The following is a 17,022-nucleotide window of genomic DNA, read 5'->3' as shown; positions in this document are numbered from 1 at the left end:
CACAATACAAATACCATTCTCTTATTTTAAATAAAGAAACCACAAAACACTGTCTAATTCCTGATCACTATAAATCTCGAATATCAACACAATATACACAAAGAGATGGATTCGCAAAAATACACATTACGAGCAAAATAGCCGTGGAAATAAGAAATTACCACAACAAATCGCTGAGCCTTCATTATAAAATAAAAAAGACCATGAACAAGCGTCGCAGCCTTTCGATTTCATGCTAGCAGACTATACATGTACCTTCCTGAACCATATACCTCACCATGTCTTCATGTCTTAGTACCTTGCACTTATTAAGGTTACTAAGGTGTGTTGTATTGTAAGAACAGCCACTTACTAGAGTCGCAATCGTTTCTATTGGAGCTAAGATAACTTTACCCTTTTTGTTTCATTTCCTAAATTTAAGAACAAGGTGACTGTATAAGATAAGGTCGCTTCAATGCCGTAAAAAGCAACAGGAAAGCACCTACAAGCCATGTTATCGGTACATGCAATTTCTGCCTGGAAATGTCTCATTATTTACACTTAAAGAACCACTTATAAGACGTTTCTCTATAAACTTGTGAGGTCTGTTTGTTGGTCCTTGGAAACAGTTTGTGACTGTTGACTGGAAGCAGAAGAAGAACTAGACGATCTGGTCTTAGTGTTTGGCAATTTGTGATCTTTTTTCCACTTCATCCTTCGGTTCTGAAACCAAATTTTGATCTGGCGTTCGGAAAGACATAAAGTGTGGGCTATTTCAATACGACGTCGTCTTGTCAGATACCTGTTAAAATGGAATTCCTTTTCCAGTTCTAAAACCTGCTGCCTTGTATAGGCAGTTCGTGAACGTTTTGGTTCCCCTCCAGTGTAACTAGGATTCACTGAAAAACAAAACAATTCAAAAACCATTCAAATCTGAACCTAAAGTTTGTCAGCCGCTTCCATTCTGCAGTCCTCACGCACATTGCACCCCTCTAACACTACCCCTGTTAAAAAGTCCAAATATCTATTATTACTCAGGATCACTTTAAAGTTCTTGGCGAAACGGAGATATAACATGTCCCTGTTACTCTCAGGCTCGAGTTTTCACATGGAGTCAGCCACATGGCCAGCGGCCTATTTCCTCAGCAATAAAAATTTATGATGGGTGTAATTGCCGGTCTTTTTAAAAACCGCTCATAAATCCTCCTTTGAAGGAGTTATTTACGGTAGACCGATACCAATGGGTCACAAATATTTGCTAGGGGTGGCGATGGCGGAGGGGGTGGGGGTGGGGGGGGGATCTAAAAAGTGGACCTTACCCGTGTTAACGTGGATTTTCTTCATCCAAGGATAAACCACTGCTGGCTGTTTGGTTGCTGTGCCGTTTTGATTCTTTGTATTGTGTTGCTGCTGGCTGCAAGGCCGGGCTATGGACACTTGGAGCGGTGCAACGGGCTCCCCCTGTCCTGTGAGGTGGTTCTGAGGAGCGGGCTGTGCCTGCACATGACCCCTCTGCTGCACTGGAGAGCCCCGAGCGTTGCTGCAGCTGTACGACTGGCCGCTGTAGTTTGACCGTGGATAGACTCCTTGGTGCTGAAAATCAGTGTCCTGCGGCTGGCTGTAATACTCTGAGCAGTGGTCAGGTATGTAGTTATTTTGCGAGTATTCCTCGCAAGGAGGAAATTTGGGATCCACATATTTAGAGTTCATCAAATACGAACTCATGGTCATTAATTTCTGAAGGTGGAAAATACTAATTTTTCTCGAGTTGTCTTTTTTCCCGTTCCATAAAGCCCTCCTACTTGCTGTCAACTGAATAAAGTTAGTCACCCATGTGACTGTGAGAGCCAATGGCTGGGCTGGGCCCGATTCCCGGATAAGGAAACAGCTAATGACAAATTTTACAAACTTCGTCCAGAAAATCTTGATTTAAAAAATAAAATAAATTCTGCATCGTCTTTATTATTTTTCCAGCAGTCACTAAGTATTTGAAATAGTTTCCGGAAAATGCATATAATAGCGGTTTCCATTGGAGAGAATAATGATCATTCACTGAGCGCCCGAATATTGCTCAGGTAATTTGCTCTTTTGTCCAAAGAGAATTTTCGACCATTCCTTGTCGCTTTCCATATAAATCAAGGATAGACCAGGCATTCGGCGTGCTCGCATTTTTTGTTGTTGTTTTCGCCCGAGAGCAGTATGACAATAGCGAGGGTACTTGAAGAAACGGCAGGCAATCCAACGTACGCAGGGTGACAAAGGAAGCATCCAGTTAGCCAAAAAAAGGAATAACGGAGCTGAGGAAAATAATTACAGCCATTACAGATGCACGAAGGTCTTTTGGTCAAAGTTATTCAAAGGCAAACATGGTCTACTCCCGATAAAGTCAGAACAAGGCATTCAGTATCACGTAGAACACTTTACACGTGTTGCTTAAGGACATTGTAAGGTCAAAACACTTCGCTCTGAAAGTTCAATAATTTGGTAGAGTAGAATATAAGTTTTAACTAGTTTTGTATCTGATGACCTTGCCTCACTAGCAAGCGTTTTTGCTTTAATATCTTGATAATTCGTTTTCTTCTTCTCACATCTTACCACCTATTCTCTTTTTTAAACTAACGCAGTAACGTATTTCTAACTCCTTTTTCTGCAATGTGTATAATTCGGTTTTTAAGTTTTAACCAAAGACGTTATCTGGTTCGATGTAGATCAGAAGCATCGTAAGTTGGTCAAACGCGGTACAAAATTGTAAACCAGTCTTTGCAGATAACTTATCGCCATCGCCATGGAAACGGGTAGTATTCAGAAAGAAATACTTAAGTTTCAATAATCATATATTTCCGAAGAATAAACCCAGAAGTTTAGAATCGACTGTTTTCTGAATAATGGTTAGTAAATCAACACATTGAGCATCATATTTATTTTGTATAGGGTAGCGAAATAAGCCATTTAATTCTGAGCGGCGAAATTTAAAAGCAACATTGAAGAGTGGGTTCAATTTTTTTTTAAAAAGGTTATTCCAAATCATTGAGTATTACTTAGAACTAAATCAGTCTAAGTAGTAAAAGCCACGAAGTGCAAATTGCTGATTTTCGTAGTGTTGGCATCGACCATATACTCCCCTAGAAACGAATCTGTGACCGAAACATCACACAAATTCGGTTCTACAGGGTATATATAGACGACGGGTTACAAACAAATTCGGTGACTAATTACACAATGATAAAATAGTTTAAAAGACTGCAGTGGAAAGCGATCCCCAAGGAGTTAATGACGTGTAATATTAATAAATAAGAAATTAAAATCAGGCGCAGCTCTTGTTAAATCGCGTAGTTGTTTAGCCATTGAAAAATACTACAAACTGATCCCTTAAATTTGGTTACAAGGGTGAGCAAACGTTTATATTTGCATTGTTCGGCAGTGGCAGCAACATGAATCAGCGTGCAGAGCCAGTTTTAGCATTCAGTTTACAAGGCAGAAGTTACTATTTGTTGCTGTGTTTTGTGAACCCTTCGTATATCACAAAGATTTTATAGGAAACAGTTTGTACCGATCCGCTCCAGCTCACATAACTAAGTGCCCCAGCGTGAATCAATAATTGCTCCAGATGCTAATAATTTGAACTCACCACTAACAAACCGCAGGATTTGATAACAAATATAGCCCGGTCTAAACAATCGCTAAAACTAATCAAATACAATTTAAACATGATAGCACAAATATTGGTTTACTCCAAAGCGTTTGCCACTCATTGCCACTTTCACAAAATGAGAGCATCCCAGGAAAATGGGTATTGTTTGTTCTGTTCTTAATCTCTCTCATTTCCAGGGAGCAGGATCAAAAATGCTGCCGACAGTATGCTTCAAAATCTGGCCAGAACTCAAGCCAATTGGATGGCCGCATGCAGGGAAAAATATAGAATTTGATCCGCTAGTTTATCAAATTCCATTTGGTTCGAATATATCTAAGGTGTTTTCTAAACTCTAGTGCATTACAGGTTCCTTTCTTGGCTGTCCCCACTGTGCCTGTAGTGCCACCACGTTGCGTGTTAAAGGCTGAAGGGCACGGGGTCAGACTGAAATCATTTGCAAACACATCGGAAAGTTGCATTATTATTTTCACTATAGCTACAGCCTAACGCATGACCTTATCAAAGAGTGTGAGTCTTTTCGAACCAACTGCTCAGCTAAACTGACGGTAATTCTGTCCTTGCATTTCTGGTTAAAAAGCTAGGCACGCGAGTGGCAGGCTGAGAACAATTGTAAAACCACGCTAACGAAAAAGAATAAGTGCGTTCATCAGTACAAACATGCACTTAAATGCTCTGAGATGTATGGATAACAATGTAGCACTGAAGCTGAACTTTCTGACTGAACTGTATCTTCACTTGTGTATTCCTCCGTTCTTTCTGTCTACAACAAAGGTTTCGGTTTATCTACGCTCTATGGCAGAACAGCCTAACTACTCCTTCACAAATGCTCCAGTTTTTGTTTAATAACCCAGCATGTTACTGTAATTATTTTACCTTTGTAAAAAAAACATCACGTCGCTGATCTTATTTACCTGTGATTTTTTTTTCATTTACCCAGTGGATGAGGAAAGAAAAGAGCTAAACAGTTTTCAACAACCAATGGCGCCAACGAAAGCACCAGCAGTGAATTCTGCTTTTAAAAGCCTTTTTGCACAGAAAATACCAGATATCATTACATCATCCGATAATTCGAAAGCCAAATCTCTTTATAGTTCAAATTATCGCACATTGTGAAGCTGATTGGTGCTACACATTTTAATATTTGTTAGACGCTGTGACCTGCATTTCACCTTACTGCTCGACTCGTTCAGACAGGTCAATGCCAAAGAGTTATTGATGAACAAACCCGATTAAAATTCACCTCTTTTTTTAACTGCCCACACAAGTGCTGCGACTTTTGATCTAGCAGATTTTGACCTAGAGAATGTCAATGCAAAGTAAGTGTTTGGGAAGTGAACCCTATATTTATTCATAGATTCAGTGGTTCAATGAAAGCTATTATTGTCAACAGCCTGCTAAGAGCTTTCCTATGTATAAGTACACCGATTTTAAAAACAAAATTGAATTTTTAAAAAGTTCACCTTTCTACTGACCCAGAAAGCCATTTTCTTGCAGAAGCCGGTTCAGCATAAGCAAGACTGTTTTGCTTTTCAGCACCAATTGTCCTTCATTATTTATCAACGACTAAAGATTCACATTGTAAAACTAGTGCTGAAACGATGGATCCATGGCGCTGGGCCATTGCTTTGCGAATCCCCGTTAAACATTATCTGGACCTATTTAAAGTGAGTCGTTGCTCAACGTTTATCTAGCGGTAAAACTATGCTGTTACTTGAAGAGTGGTTGTGTCGAATATCGCGTGTAGAGAGGTTAGCTTCTGTAAAATTTGGATTTGATATCCTGGTAGAGATTATGATTATCTAGGTGAAGGAGCAATAGTAGACCCAAGGTGAAGCGAAACGTTTACTGTCCCTGGTGTAAATAAGATAGAATTTGGATATTGTATTATTGTTTTATGATGACCAAATTCTCATCCAAATAGATGTTATACAGTCCCTTTGAAATATGAGGGTCGAATCTGTCTAATTTGACGAGTAAAATCCTCAGTTTTTTTGTTATACGAATATTGATACCATTTTTCTTAAATGTACAATTTTAAAACGATAGGGTCAAATTATCCCCGTGATCCTGTTACTGCGTTAACACAGTAGAAGAGGTACAGTAACACATCTCTATTTTAGAAAGTAGAATTTTATAAGCACCGAGTTTTTAATTATTAATTATTCCACCAACGAGCTGATCAACATGCACAAACTGCCCGCGACATTTTAAACAGACAAGCCTGGCGAAGAGATAATTCAAGTAAAGAAGTATTATTCTTTAGTTAAACGAATACTGCATCTTATATGTTCGCAAGCACAAGGCTTGATGTTTGGCCTACATGTACACAACGACTATGATATCCGGGCAGCTTTAACATTTGATTTATCCTACACGTCTCTGTTAGCTCATTAAGAGTAAACTTTAAACATCTACTATAATTATTACCACGTCATTTGCCAAATCGTTTTTGCAGATGTTGAAACCGGAACAATAACTTTCCTCCAAATGACCTTTTAAAAATGCAGCCTTGCACTGGGAGGCGCTGTGCCGCATTGCCGCTTCATAATAACAAGCCAGTTAAATCTGCTTCTGTACCATACTGTCATTGGTAATTAGATTTAAACATAATCATGTTTTAAATGCACTTTGTACAATAACAATTCTATCCCTTTCAAGGAAATAGAATGTAATTACATGATGTCTGAAACATCGTTATCACAATTAGAATATCATAAAGAATGCAAGTGTTCATAACAATTATCATTGGAATCATTTCAGAATCCAAGTTACCACTCCTCTTAGACTCACAATGCAACAACATCTTCAGTTTCCATAAATTCCGCATTCACAACAGCCAACCGTTTCCAGCCATTCGCCACATGATTAAGAAATAATTCATTGCTACTTACTGCCGTGCTTCCTCCATTCTATCAGGTCTGCAATAAAACAAAAACAATATATGTAAGTAAATCACATAATATAGCATTCAATGCAAAATATGAGAACAGGTGGATTTTCTAAAGTAACCGAAATATTGTTAACTCCGGAGCGTGGTGGACATTTTCCTCGCAAAGTCAGACATTTTCATTGTGATCTGTAATATTAGTGGAATTACGAGCCCGCGTTTTTATAGTGCAGGATTGAAAATAGAAATTCGATAATTTATGCTTTGACCTGCTAATTGATCTGATCATGCCAGTTTTTTACTCCTTTAGTTAAATATAGGGAAAACGTAAAACAAGGTATAGTTCACACGAAGTATTCTTTCAACAACTCATTTAGATTATTGTCGTCATTAACATTGTCTGATGTATTCTTTCTAATCTCTCTTCAATTAAGGAGAAGATTATTTACTTATTATCTCAAAAGAAGTTATATATGAATAAAACATCGATTTGTAATGATACGCCGGATAATAAATAAAATCATCCGCAATAATTCGCCCTTAAAATATATTTTCGACGTGTTTCTCGATGTTTCCTCGATGTGTTCTAGTCATTGTTTTGTCGGTGCAAGTGACGTTGAACATTTATAGCAGATAAAGCTTTCACTCGTTTTGATGATCCACCTCATTAACCTCGAAGAATTTCAAAATCTTCATTTCTGTCTATTGTTAAAGTATAGCTTTAGAGTTTTCCATTAACTTAAGGTGGCGAAAGAAGTACTAACGCGCCATTTTTTTTGCAAAACTGCGCATTACTCTTTTTCAGTTCTCTGGGCGGGCAATTTTCATTTCAGCTTTTCGAATTGTGTGAGTTTAGTGTTATGTTTAATATTTATTCACACTTTATTGCTGTGAATATGAGGGGGGAGGGGGTTGCGGTGGTTGGATTCCGGCTTACATAGTTTATGATTTCATCATCTTCCCTCTTTCTCTTTATAATGTCAAAGCGTAACAGTAAATAAGGCCATAAGGTTTGTTCATTTGCTCTTGCATTACAATGTTCAGTGAAGAAAAAAATCAAATAATATCGCGCAATTTGCAGGGAACGCTCTTACAGCACCTTTAACAATTAGAGTGTTCCCTTTCAGAAGATAATTGCAAAAAATGAAAGCTCACAATTTTATACGTTAAGCAGCACCTTGTTCGTCATTGTTCTATATTTCTTATGCAAATTGCATCGAATGTGATCGATTGCAAAACCCTTGGGACAGTGAATAAAACCTTGGCATCTATAGCTAAGGAAATTATTTAACAATGTTATACAATATCAGCAAATTAATATGGGGCTCAATAAAGGTTACGATGATTTGATTGTATAACGTGCAGATTTGCTTTTTTGAAAATATTTCCGATCTCCCAGGTATATTTTAGACAGCTTCGCAGATAAAAGGAGGTATTTGGTATTCGGTGCATAGCATTTCCCCGCCAAGCTCTATTTTTTTTATATAAATCCTACAATAATTAGGAAGTATTGAGTTTTTTTTCATAATAATGCCATTTCCAATTCACGTTATTCAGCAACATGAAGTCTCTGTAATTTAGTAAAGAATTCTACTCAAACTTGCTTAGATAATGTTTATTTTTGTTTCTATTTTTCCGTAACGGAATGCTTAAACAATCGTGACAAACTTCATTCCTCAATTTATAATTGTAATTAAAATAGAATATCATATGCAATATTTATTTGATTAGTTCATTGCTATACTAATTTCGTACTTATTCATTACGTACAGCCATTATTACAGATGGTTGTTGAAACAATTCACGCTGGACTATATTTTTGGCTAGCCAAGAAACAGTACATGCGCCCAAGAGTCTCGAATGACATCAGGTGTCATGCGTCCACCAGCCCTGTTACCGACTAGAAAGAACTTACTTGCTGCTTTTCCAGCGCAAAGGTAGAAGTCACTTGGACACTTACAATGCATAGTGGCGGAACAGGACAGCTAGCTTCTTGGTGTCACTTTCCACAGACCTTCTCGAAAACACTAACCATCTGCACTTGTCTGCTCTTAACCTAATATATGATGTGAATTATATTTTGGCTTGTCAACTCCCCTAACCATAAAACAAAGTTTAATGGCGTCACGTGCCCCTGTACAACCAGTCAGGACCTGGTTCTGAGGCGTCCATATAAATAACCCTTAAACTTTAAAACTTTTATTCATTAAAGACAGCCATGTTCATTGAAATGTTCTCTCAGTAATATAAAGCTAAATATCTGAGTACCCAGAGGACGAGTGCCTTGGAGAATAAGTTTTCTTTATTTTAAGGCGCAATTTGGGCATTTCCTATGCAGCCACGGCGATCTATTAGATTTGGTAAGTGTAAATACACTGTGTGTATCCGTGACCGATAGCTTGTGAGCTACAGTGAAATACAACTGAGTCGCTTAGGAATGCAAACAAGAATTCCTTTTCGACATTAAGAGTTTCCTATGACATTGTTTTCCTATTACGATTGCTTCAGTCATCTACTATTTCATCCTGCTTTAGAGATAAATAGAGCTTAAATCCCCTTTGCAGTTTCTCATGCTCGCTTATTCAGTGCTATGGAAACTAATAGAGAACTCCACGGTTCCCAAAGCTCTTCCAGTTAAGTCCCACCAATGGATTTATACATTTTCAAAATATTTAATGTTAATAGCCGTCAATTAAAAGAAAATCAACTTGTATTGTTCCACCACTAGACAACAGATTATCAAATTTTCTTATGTAAATTAACATGTCTGGAATCTAGATGATGAAGTTTCTGAACGAAGGCATGTTTCCCTTTAAAAAACTAAAATATCGAATAGGTGTCAGCTCCGCCAAGAATTCTGACCAAGAACAATATGCGACAGAAAATATTCGAGACGAGCTCAGTCCCAGGACCTTTTATGAAATTAGAAGAAGTCATGAGTCGAGTGAATAGAAGCAAAGTGCGAATAATCGCATTGGTTCTTTCACAAGTGGCCAGTTGCCAGTACTTCCGTACATGCATTGGAGCTAAAAACAATAGATGAAAATATTTTTGGTAAAACTGGGTTTATTTCAATGTTGTAGACAAAAACACCACTCATTTCATTTATATAGCACAAAGTCAGACATTTAAACATTATATATGTACAGAATATACATCACAAGATATACCTGGGATCACAGCAACGATTCCCAGCATTAATCAAACAAAAAAAATCACCGTTGATGTAAAAAAATGGAAGCAACAATATTTATCTAGCTTTTCAAAACATGATCAACTTATAGTTTTAATGAAGCTGTCATCCGGTAGAAGATTGGTTTGTTCAGCAACCAGACACAGAGAACAACTTCATTCTGCTCTCGGTGGTAAACGGTTTGCTTGGCTGCATTACGCCGACTGACCTCTTTATTGTTCTCTCTTCTGATCTAAATTTAGGCATAGATATTATAAATATATATATATTTTTAACAAGATTTTAACATCTGTTGATGCCAACTGATAAAGTGTATTGATGACGAGACGTTGAACCCACACGATATCAATGTATCTCACATAGTATTTTATGTAGCCAAGCAACCTTTCCCATTGCAACGTAAAGGACAATAATATAGCCAGTTAGGTGTAACCAGCTAGGGCCCTCCTGGAGGGCTGATATTGATGCTTTTCAATTTATTATCCTTTTTCCATTTCATCCTTCTGTTTTGGAACCATATTTTAATTTGTCTTTCGGTCAGACACAGGGCGTGAGCGATTTCTATCCGCCGGCGTCGTGTAAGGTATCTGTTATAATGGAATTCTTTTTCCAGCTCTAGGGTTTGATAGCGAGTGTAAGCTGTTCTCGTTCGTTTTCCTTCTGGTCCACTTAAGCCTTCTTAATAAAAAGTTAAAGATGAATTATTACACGCATTAGTGCAAAATATTAAATTATACAGTTTCAGACAAATAAGTGCAGAACAAAATAAGTTTTCCGATACGTAGTTGGAATATTTAAATGATTTGAAGTTTAACGGAAATCGCTAATGCATAAAATGCTGTAGTTCCTGGCACAATTGGTATAACTGTTCAAAGCAACAGCTTATATTTCTATTTTATTCAAACTGTTGTACTTTTACAAATATTATGCTTTATTAATTTTATTAAGTTACTTTGTTTCTCAGTCTAAAAATTACTTCGACCAAAATTAAAATGTATATCAAAAGGCAGAATGGCGGCATTGAGCGTACCTTGATTAAGGTGAAGCTTTTTCATCCATGGGTATATCTGCATCTGCTGTGCTGAATCCTTGTCTAGTTGCCCACTTTCTGGTTTGGGGCTGTTCGTTCCCTTAAGATGCTCATCGGTTACCGGTGATGTGTCCTGACCACCGCGGTATGAATGACTTGGCCCTGTGATTGTAGTCCCCGTTTTAATAGTACTGTCTGATGGGCTTATTAAAGATCCTGAGCAGAACGCAGGATCAGGAGACTTAGTTCTCGCACCAGAGGAACTATGAAAGGTGTTACTGGCTGTCTGCATGTAGTTAGTAGACCTTTCACTGTCTCCACGAAGATTTGAGTTAGAACGAGTCATGCTGAGGTCTATCCCAGTGTAATCATAGCCATACCTGGCGGAAAGCATCGTCGACTCCCTAAAATGCTCGCCCACAGACGAGGCATTCCCATAACTCTGCAACTGATAATCGTGGCCATTTTGATAGCGACCTGAGAAAGAGTTTAAAAAGTAGGAACTCATCTGCCTTTTAGGGGATTGATTTGTGGTTCTTAGACGTTTATTCGCCACCAGAACGCGCGATATATAATGAAATATGGAAATAAAAGGCACATGTCATTTCTCTGCCTCCTACGTATGCAACCAAATATGGGACACAAGTTTAGATCACGTGCTTTTGTTGACCAGTCGTAAATTCTTGTGCCTGACCCTGGGGGTAATTCATGCAGTGAGAATGCTTGCTGTGATTTAGCGAGCCTTGTCCTACAGCGCCTCCTTCTGACAAACATGGAGAAAGCCAGGTTCATATCGACAAAGCAAAATTGAAAGAGACTTTGATGCATAAAGGGGTTTGTATGTATTTTTTTCCGCAATGGTTTCAGTTTTTCAAATGGTTCGCCATTTAGGATAATCGTTAACTATGAAGTCTTTTTGTTATCTGAAATTATCAATTATACATTGGAGGCATCTATCGGTGAGCACATGCAAAGTGATTATATAAATACAAACTGAGTATATGCGTTCGTTTAAAATTTCAGTTATCGTAAGCTGTGATGTATTATACGATTACCCTGAGACTCAAAATTTCATACGATAATTTTAATACATGAAATTGCTTCCAAATAATTCAACACGTTTTATTGTACAAGTCACGTCGTTTGAACTGGAATAACTGTGTTGAATCAGAACGCTTTTACTTTGCATTAACTATGTACTCGACCCCAAAATTTGGTGCTTACTGTAAGTAAATAATTAGATTCACGACGAAGAGCTTGATAGGAAAAAATCCTAAATTTATTTCCAGTAATTACTATTGCTTCGCAATTCTTATTGCAATCTTTACTCCAACGGGTTGGAGTTTGTAGATTCTGTTACTGTTGTTAAAAGACGCCGGGGAAATTATTGTTTGGTAAAACCCTTAATGTACGATTCACATTTATACACATGGCACGTATCACTAAAGCTTACAAATACTGCAGTGTTATTTTCGTAGAATACTGAACTTAGATTGTTTACCTTAGATTGTTTAAATCATATACCTTTACAGACTTCACAAAGTTTGCTGATAGTTTTTTTTTAAACTTACAAGCACGTGATTCATCTTTTACTGTCTTTTGACCACTAAAGTCAGGATTCTAGATGAGTATTTGCTTTCTATTTTCATCGGACATTGGTTAAAGAAATAAAAAAGACTAAGAATCTAAATTATTTCATATATTATTTTATTTTGTGACTGGTTAAGTCGAGGCCAGTCACGACAGAACCACTAACCGAAAACCCAAGGCGAAGTGCGCTCTGCACTTTTTTCCTTTGTGCAATTCAACTGCACGGTGGCTTTCCCTGCATTTTAAGCTACAGTGGGTCAGAATATTTCTATTAGATCTGTTGCAAGATCTGATCAATATGCGTACTGAGGCAGTTCCAGAACCGATATGGTAAGGTATCGAAAACGAATAGTGCAGATTACAAGGACCGCACTTTCGGCCCGTTGTCTTTCTTCAGACGGATACTTTCGCGGTGCAGCACTGTGTTAGAGACACATCGAATCAATTCCAGTTGGCCACAAATACAGGAAAACTGCGACAGCAATAAATGTAATATTTAAAAACACCGTTTGCCTTTTCCTCTTTGATTAATAGGGGAATTATAAATGCTTGGTTGTGATCCGGAACGGCACAACTAATGAAGGCAATGAAACGATGTCAAAACACTGACTGCATTAATCTGAGTCTGAAAAATTTGGCAAAGATCCGCCCATTGTGACAGTAATACTTAACGCACGTGGGTTTCAGTTATCTGTTGCTGGGTACTTACTTGGGGGTTAAAATAGGGTGTTCACCGAACTACTTGGGTAAGTGAATTAATGAAATATGATCACCAGTTTATTTGGCCACTGCACCCCTGACACACACGCGCGCTCGGGTGCGCGATTTTTAGTTTGGAACAGAGTTTGATTTATAGGACGTGGAAGAAATATATTTACAGTGTTTACAGGATTGTCTTGTAGTGTGGGCAAATCGGACTCTTTGTGCTCCTCTGCCTGATGCTTGTCAGCAGGTACTTGAGAGAATGGAGCTAAAATATTGCGAAATAATTCATGCCTGGACGCAAGAAAATAGTACGCAGTCGGGAGCTGGGCCCACCGTCCATTGTTGTCTGAAATTGCACAGATCTCCGAGTTATTGGAATGTTTTCAGGATTAAGGTTTCCCAGTAGTCCCGCATGGGGCTTGGATTGAAGGTGTTCTAAACCTAAATATTACATTAAAGAGATGAGCAATTTAAAACTTGAGATGAATTACATTTAAACGGAAGAAGAAAAAAAATAACATTCTAACGTATATTTTAGATTAAATGTCGTAATATAGGGGTTGGTCTCATTCATCGTCGGGGAATTTTGATTTGTGTTTTTCTCTTCTAATTCTGGGCTAAGATCGTAGTTGCTACAATCCAACCGTCTAGCACTCGAGTACTCGTAAATCTAACATTGCAGCAGCCGCCTGACAGTCGATGGAAGAAATTATCTTTGCTCTGTACTAATCAGCTGTTCTTAAAGAATAGTTGAGTGTTTGGTTTCCAGTTCTGAGTACAGCTAACTTAAAAAGAAATCCAGACTACAGCTCTATGTCCTTGAAACTTTTGACGCAAAATAGCTTGTAATTAACCTTCTACCAGACGTGACTGGAAGCCCCGTTCATATTGTGGAATAAAGAAACCAGTTCGCGCACCACATACTAATTATTTTTTTCTGTTGATTTTTCCTTTTGCAGCGCGTTGGCCCTTGTAATAAATTCGGGAGAAGATCGCGATCTGGAAATTCGTTTGTCAGTCCTGTAAAGAGTGAGCAATTTTCTAGGATCGCAATGAATTAATTCCTGTTATACACTACATTAAATATGCAGGATTCGTATTAAGAGTTGTTTACATTTACAAATATTTATTAACAAGGAAAAAGAACATTATGAATTAAAAGGTATTCCACGTTGTGCAGAGTCAGATCACCTTTTGTCACAGATGAACTAAAATGTTTTCATTAAAAAAGAAATTTTATATGCTGTACTGAAATTGATTGATAATTACATATGAGCGTTGTCGGTCTACTATAGAAGTGCATCCTGCGCAAAATCCTTCAGATTTAAGCTTCCAAATACAACTCTAGATATTAACTAAACAACACACACACAACACGATATACATATTTACCACTTAGAAATCATGGAATATGTTGTTGCTTGCCTTGAAGAAAATAAATTAAATAGTCCCACCTTAATATCGTCAGTGGAATCGTGATTTGGAAATATGCACTTGCTAATTATATTTATAGTGAAGATTTACTTTTCTTTGTTCAGAGATTTTTTTTTACAAAATTATGTCTCATGAGGAAGAAAGAATTGAGGAACCATCAATAAGTCTTTCACTCTAATCTAAAAACTGACAGTGTATACTTAATGCAAAGCAGATTTAGTTTAACGAGAAAAATCTAACAAATATTTAACTTGTTCACTTTTTAAACTGAGATAAAAGATCTTAATTAATAACTGCTGCATAAGATTTTTTCCTGTTCTACAAATTGTAGCGAACGCAGATGTATTGAAAAGTATATGGAAACCCAATGCGGAATATGATTAAAGCCAACCACTGCTTGAAAATCGAGGTGCTTTCTCCATAAAGCAAAATATTATGCACTACACTGTCGCGATCTGACATAATTTAAATATAATATTTTCTTGGCACTTATGCCTGAAGTAAATAATTAATATTTAAGTTTTTATGCTGTGATAAAAGAATAGTAACAAGATCACTAAACGTTTATTTGGTTCCAGCAAAACGTTGTGACCTAATTATTAGTGGCCGGTGTTTTATTTCAACAATATACCTGCCGGTCTGTCCAATAGACACAGGTAGAAAATGGTTTTTAATTATGTCATTTGTAAACAGATACCAGTGGTCAGCGCTGAATTAATATCTATATAATCATACAATCCATGGGGCAAGCTGATATATTTTTATTCGTTTCCTGCAAATAATTTGGAATCTGAAAGATGAATCAGTTTATAATCGAATGATGTTGACTTTCAAGTGCAGGCAACTGGAAACTTCTTCCTACATCTCTAATGCAAAGTGATGAACAATTCTTTCCGAATATTTAATCAGCGGAAATACAAACAATTGGCTAAGAAAAAAAATCAATTACAGAAATATTAACATTAGTTTTCTGCTTACAATAACACATGATCCTATGTTGCACATATTTCCCCAGCAGACTCTTGTATTTAATAATTAATATTGAGAAATAAGAATAGAATAAAAGATTGCGATGTTTTATTCCTTGTGTTACATTATGAAGTTAGTAATATGAAGTTGCAGCTGTTTACATCAAATCAGAAACATTTCTCAGAATGGAGAGATTCTTGTTTTTATATGCAATATAGATGTATGAACAATCACACCTCGATATATCATGTTCAGAAAACAACTCACCAAATGTACAAACCAAAATTATTTGCACAACGACAAAATGTTAGAAATAACTATGACCCTCTATTTGTCATTAACATATTGAAAGCATGTCTGATGTTGACCGCTGGAAAATTATTCTAAGAGTACTGCTCATTTGCGCAAACTACTGTCACGTGGTAAAATATCATTAAAATGTTAGCTAAGCATTTCCCCCAAAATCCCATAGCTCTCGATGCTTCTAAAGCCAGTGATTGCTTCATAGACTTATTAGGATCATTAACACAAAGCCATCACTCATTGCTCCAACTTTTCATTTGACAGAGCAAAAGAGACCAGCCTTCCTACCCTCGGCTGCGAGATAGAAAATAGCATGGAATACCACAGATCAGCAAAAACAGACTGAAGCCGCCAATCACTGAAGCAGTTCACCGGGCAACCCTCCCGCAAATTACCCAGAACCAGAGAGCCATCAGTAATAAAAGTAACAAAAATATTTTTTTTCACAAAAAAATCTCAATTGAACTAGGCAATCCGACCAATCTCCACAAATGTCAGCTGTCTTATAGTAAGGCTATCATCTCAAAGATAAGCAAGAATCGCAACTCTCGGTCTCATTGCGGAAAATAAATTTCTAATTAATCTGCTGCACAGCCACCGTTTGTACTCAATCGACCACCTGGACCTGGTTAGAATACGCCGTTTGAAAATCAGTCTTGCTGTTTATTAATTTATGTCGAGCATTCCTCGACCTGCCAAACAGCTGCCTAGAACTCAACCAGCGAAGACAACGTCGTTGCCTCCCATTACAACACTGCTATCTGCAAAAGCCGAACAGGCAAGAGCAAAAAGACTTACCGGTTTCATGGCGCTGCCCCAGAATAGGAACCAGATGGATTTTGTATTCCATTTGTACAGTTTCGATTATCGAAATAACTTAAAATAGGTAAAGCGTATTGAAGGGTAAATGAAAGACTGTAAGCAGACGTCAGAGGTCTGTGAGAGAGATCAGATTGCTAAATCCCAGCATGAGTCGAATGACTTCCTTATAGTTATACAGAAAAGGATTGAACACCGCGAATAGAGCGGAAAGTCTTCCTTTTTTCCCAAGCAGCTGGCGCCAAATACCAACGACAAAAGCAGGCAAGGGGAGATACTGACAGAAAAGACGGTTTGAGACGAGTTAGCAGCGGAATGCAGTGAAATATTCACAAGGGAAATCATGAAAAGGCCATGAACGCAGTTACTTGATTCACATGACCAAAACTAGCCAATGGGAGCGCGGACTCCCTCGTAAAAGGTCCATTACAAAGTTGTAAATTTTCTTCAAACAAAAAGGA

General features: G+C 37.5%; 3 protein-coding genes and 1 long non-coding RNA gene across 7 annotated transcripts in view; 1 reads left to right on the top strand and 3 right to left on the bottom strand.

The window, feature by feature from the left end:
• Positions 1–16,626, bottom strand: part of hoxd3a (homeobox D3a) — a 36,255-nt gene extending 19,629 nt beyond the window's left edge. Inside the window, exons 1-2 of the mRNA XM_052028798.1 lie at positions 16,541–16,626; positions 6,523–6,549 (exon numbers count right to left, since the gene is read on the bottom strand). The gene's annotated coding sequence lies outside the window, so the exon portion shown is untranslated. The remainder of the gene's footprint in view (positions 1–6,522; positions 6,550–16,540) is intronic.
• On the bottom strand, positions 50–16,562 carry hoxd4a (homeobox D4a). Of its 3 annotated transcripts, none has more exons than XM_052029223.1 (4): positions 16,541–16,562; positions 6,523–6,549; positions 1,299–2,276; positions 50–878 (listed from the first exon to the last, which is right to left on the bottom strand). In XM_052029223.1, the coding sequence occupies exons 3-4, from the start codon at positions 1,708–1,710 to the stop codon at positions 568–570; spliced, it is 723 nt and encodes a 240-aa protein (XP_051885183.1). In that variant the 5' UTR covers positions 1,711–2,276; positions 6,523–6,549; positions 16,541–16,562; the 3' UTR covers positions 50–567. The 3 variants fall into 3 exon arrangements, with proteins under 3 accessions (XP_051885183.1, XP_051885095.1, XP_051885271.1); XM_052029135.1 differs by lacking the exon at positions 16,541–16,562 and adding an exon at positions 8,479–8,506; XM_052029311.1 differs by lacking the exon at positions 16,541–16,562 and adding an exon at positions 8,434–8,446.
• On the top strand, positions 8,750–16,287 carry LOC127577813 (uncharacterized). Its single transcript, XR_007957445.1, has 3 exons — positions 8,750–8,878; positions 13,996–14,065; positions 16,007–16,287. It is a non-coding gene; the product is annotated as an uncharacterized LOC127577813 (long non-coding RNA).
• On the bottom strand, positions 9,928–11,288 carry LOC127577601 (homeobox protein Hox-D5). 2 transcript variants are annotated; one of them, XM_052028912.1, is made up of 2 exons: positions 10,742–11,288; positions 9,928–10,389 (listed from the first exon to the last, which is right to left on the bottom strand). In XM_052028912.1, exons 1-2 carry the CDS (start codon positions 11,247–11,249, stop codon positions 10,148–10,150), a joined length of 750 nt encoding a protein of 249 aa, XP_051884872.1. In that variant the 5' UTR covers positions 11,250–11,288; the 3' UTR covers positions 9,928–10,147. The 2 variants fall into 2 exon arrangements, with proteins under 2 accessions (XP_051884872.1, XP_051884963.1); XM_052029003.1 differs by having other exon boundaries at positions 9,928–10,386.
• Positions 16,627–17,022: the final 396 nt, after the last annotated feature.

The sequence above is a fragment of the Pristis pectinata genome, chromosome 1 (genome assembly GCF_009764475.1).
Source record: "Pristis pectinata isolate sPriPec2 chromosome 1, sPriPec2.1.pri, whole genome shotgun sequence".
In the NCBI taxonomy this organism is placed as follows: Eukaryota; Metazoa; Chordata; class Chondrichthyes; order Rhinopristiformes; family Pristidae; genus Pristis; species Pristis pectinata.
This window is presented reverse-complemented; position numbering and strand designations above follow the sequence as displayed.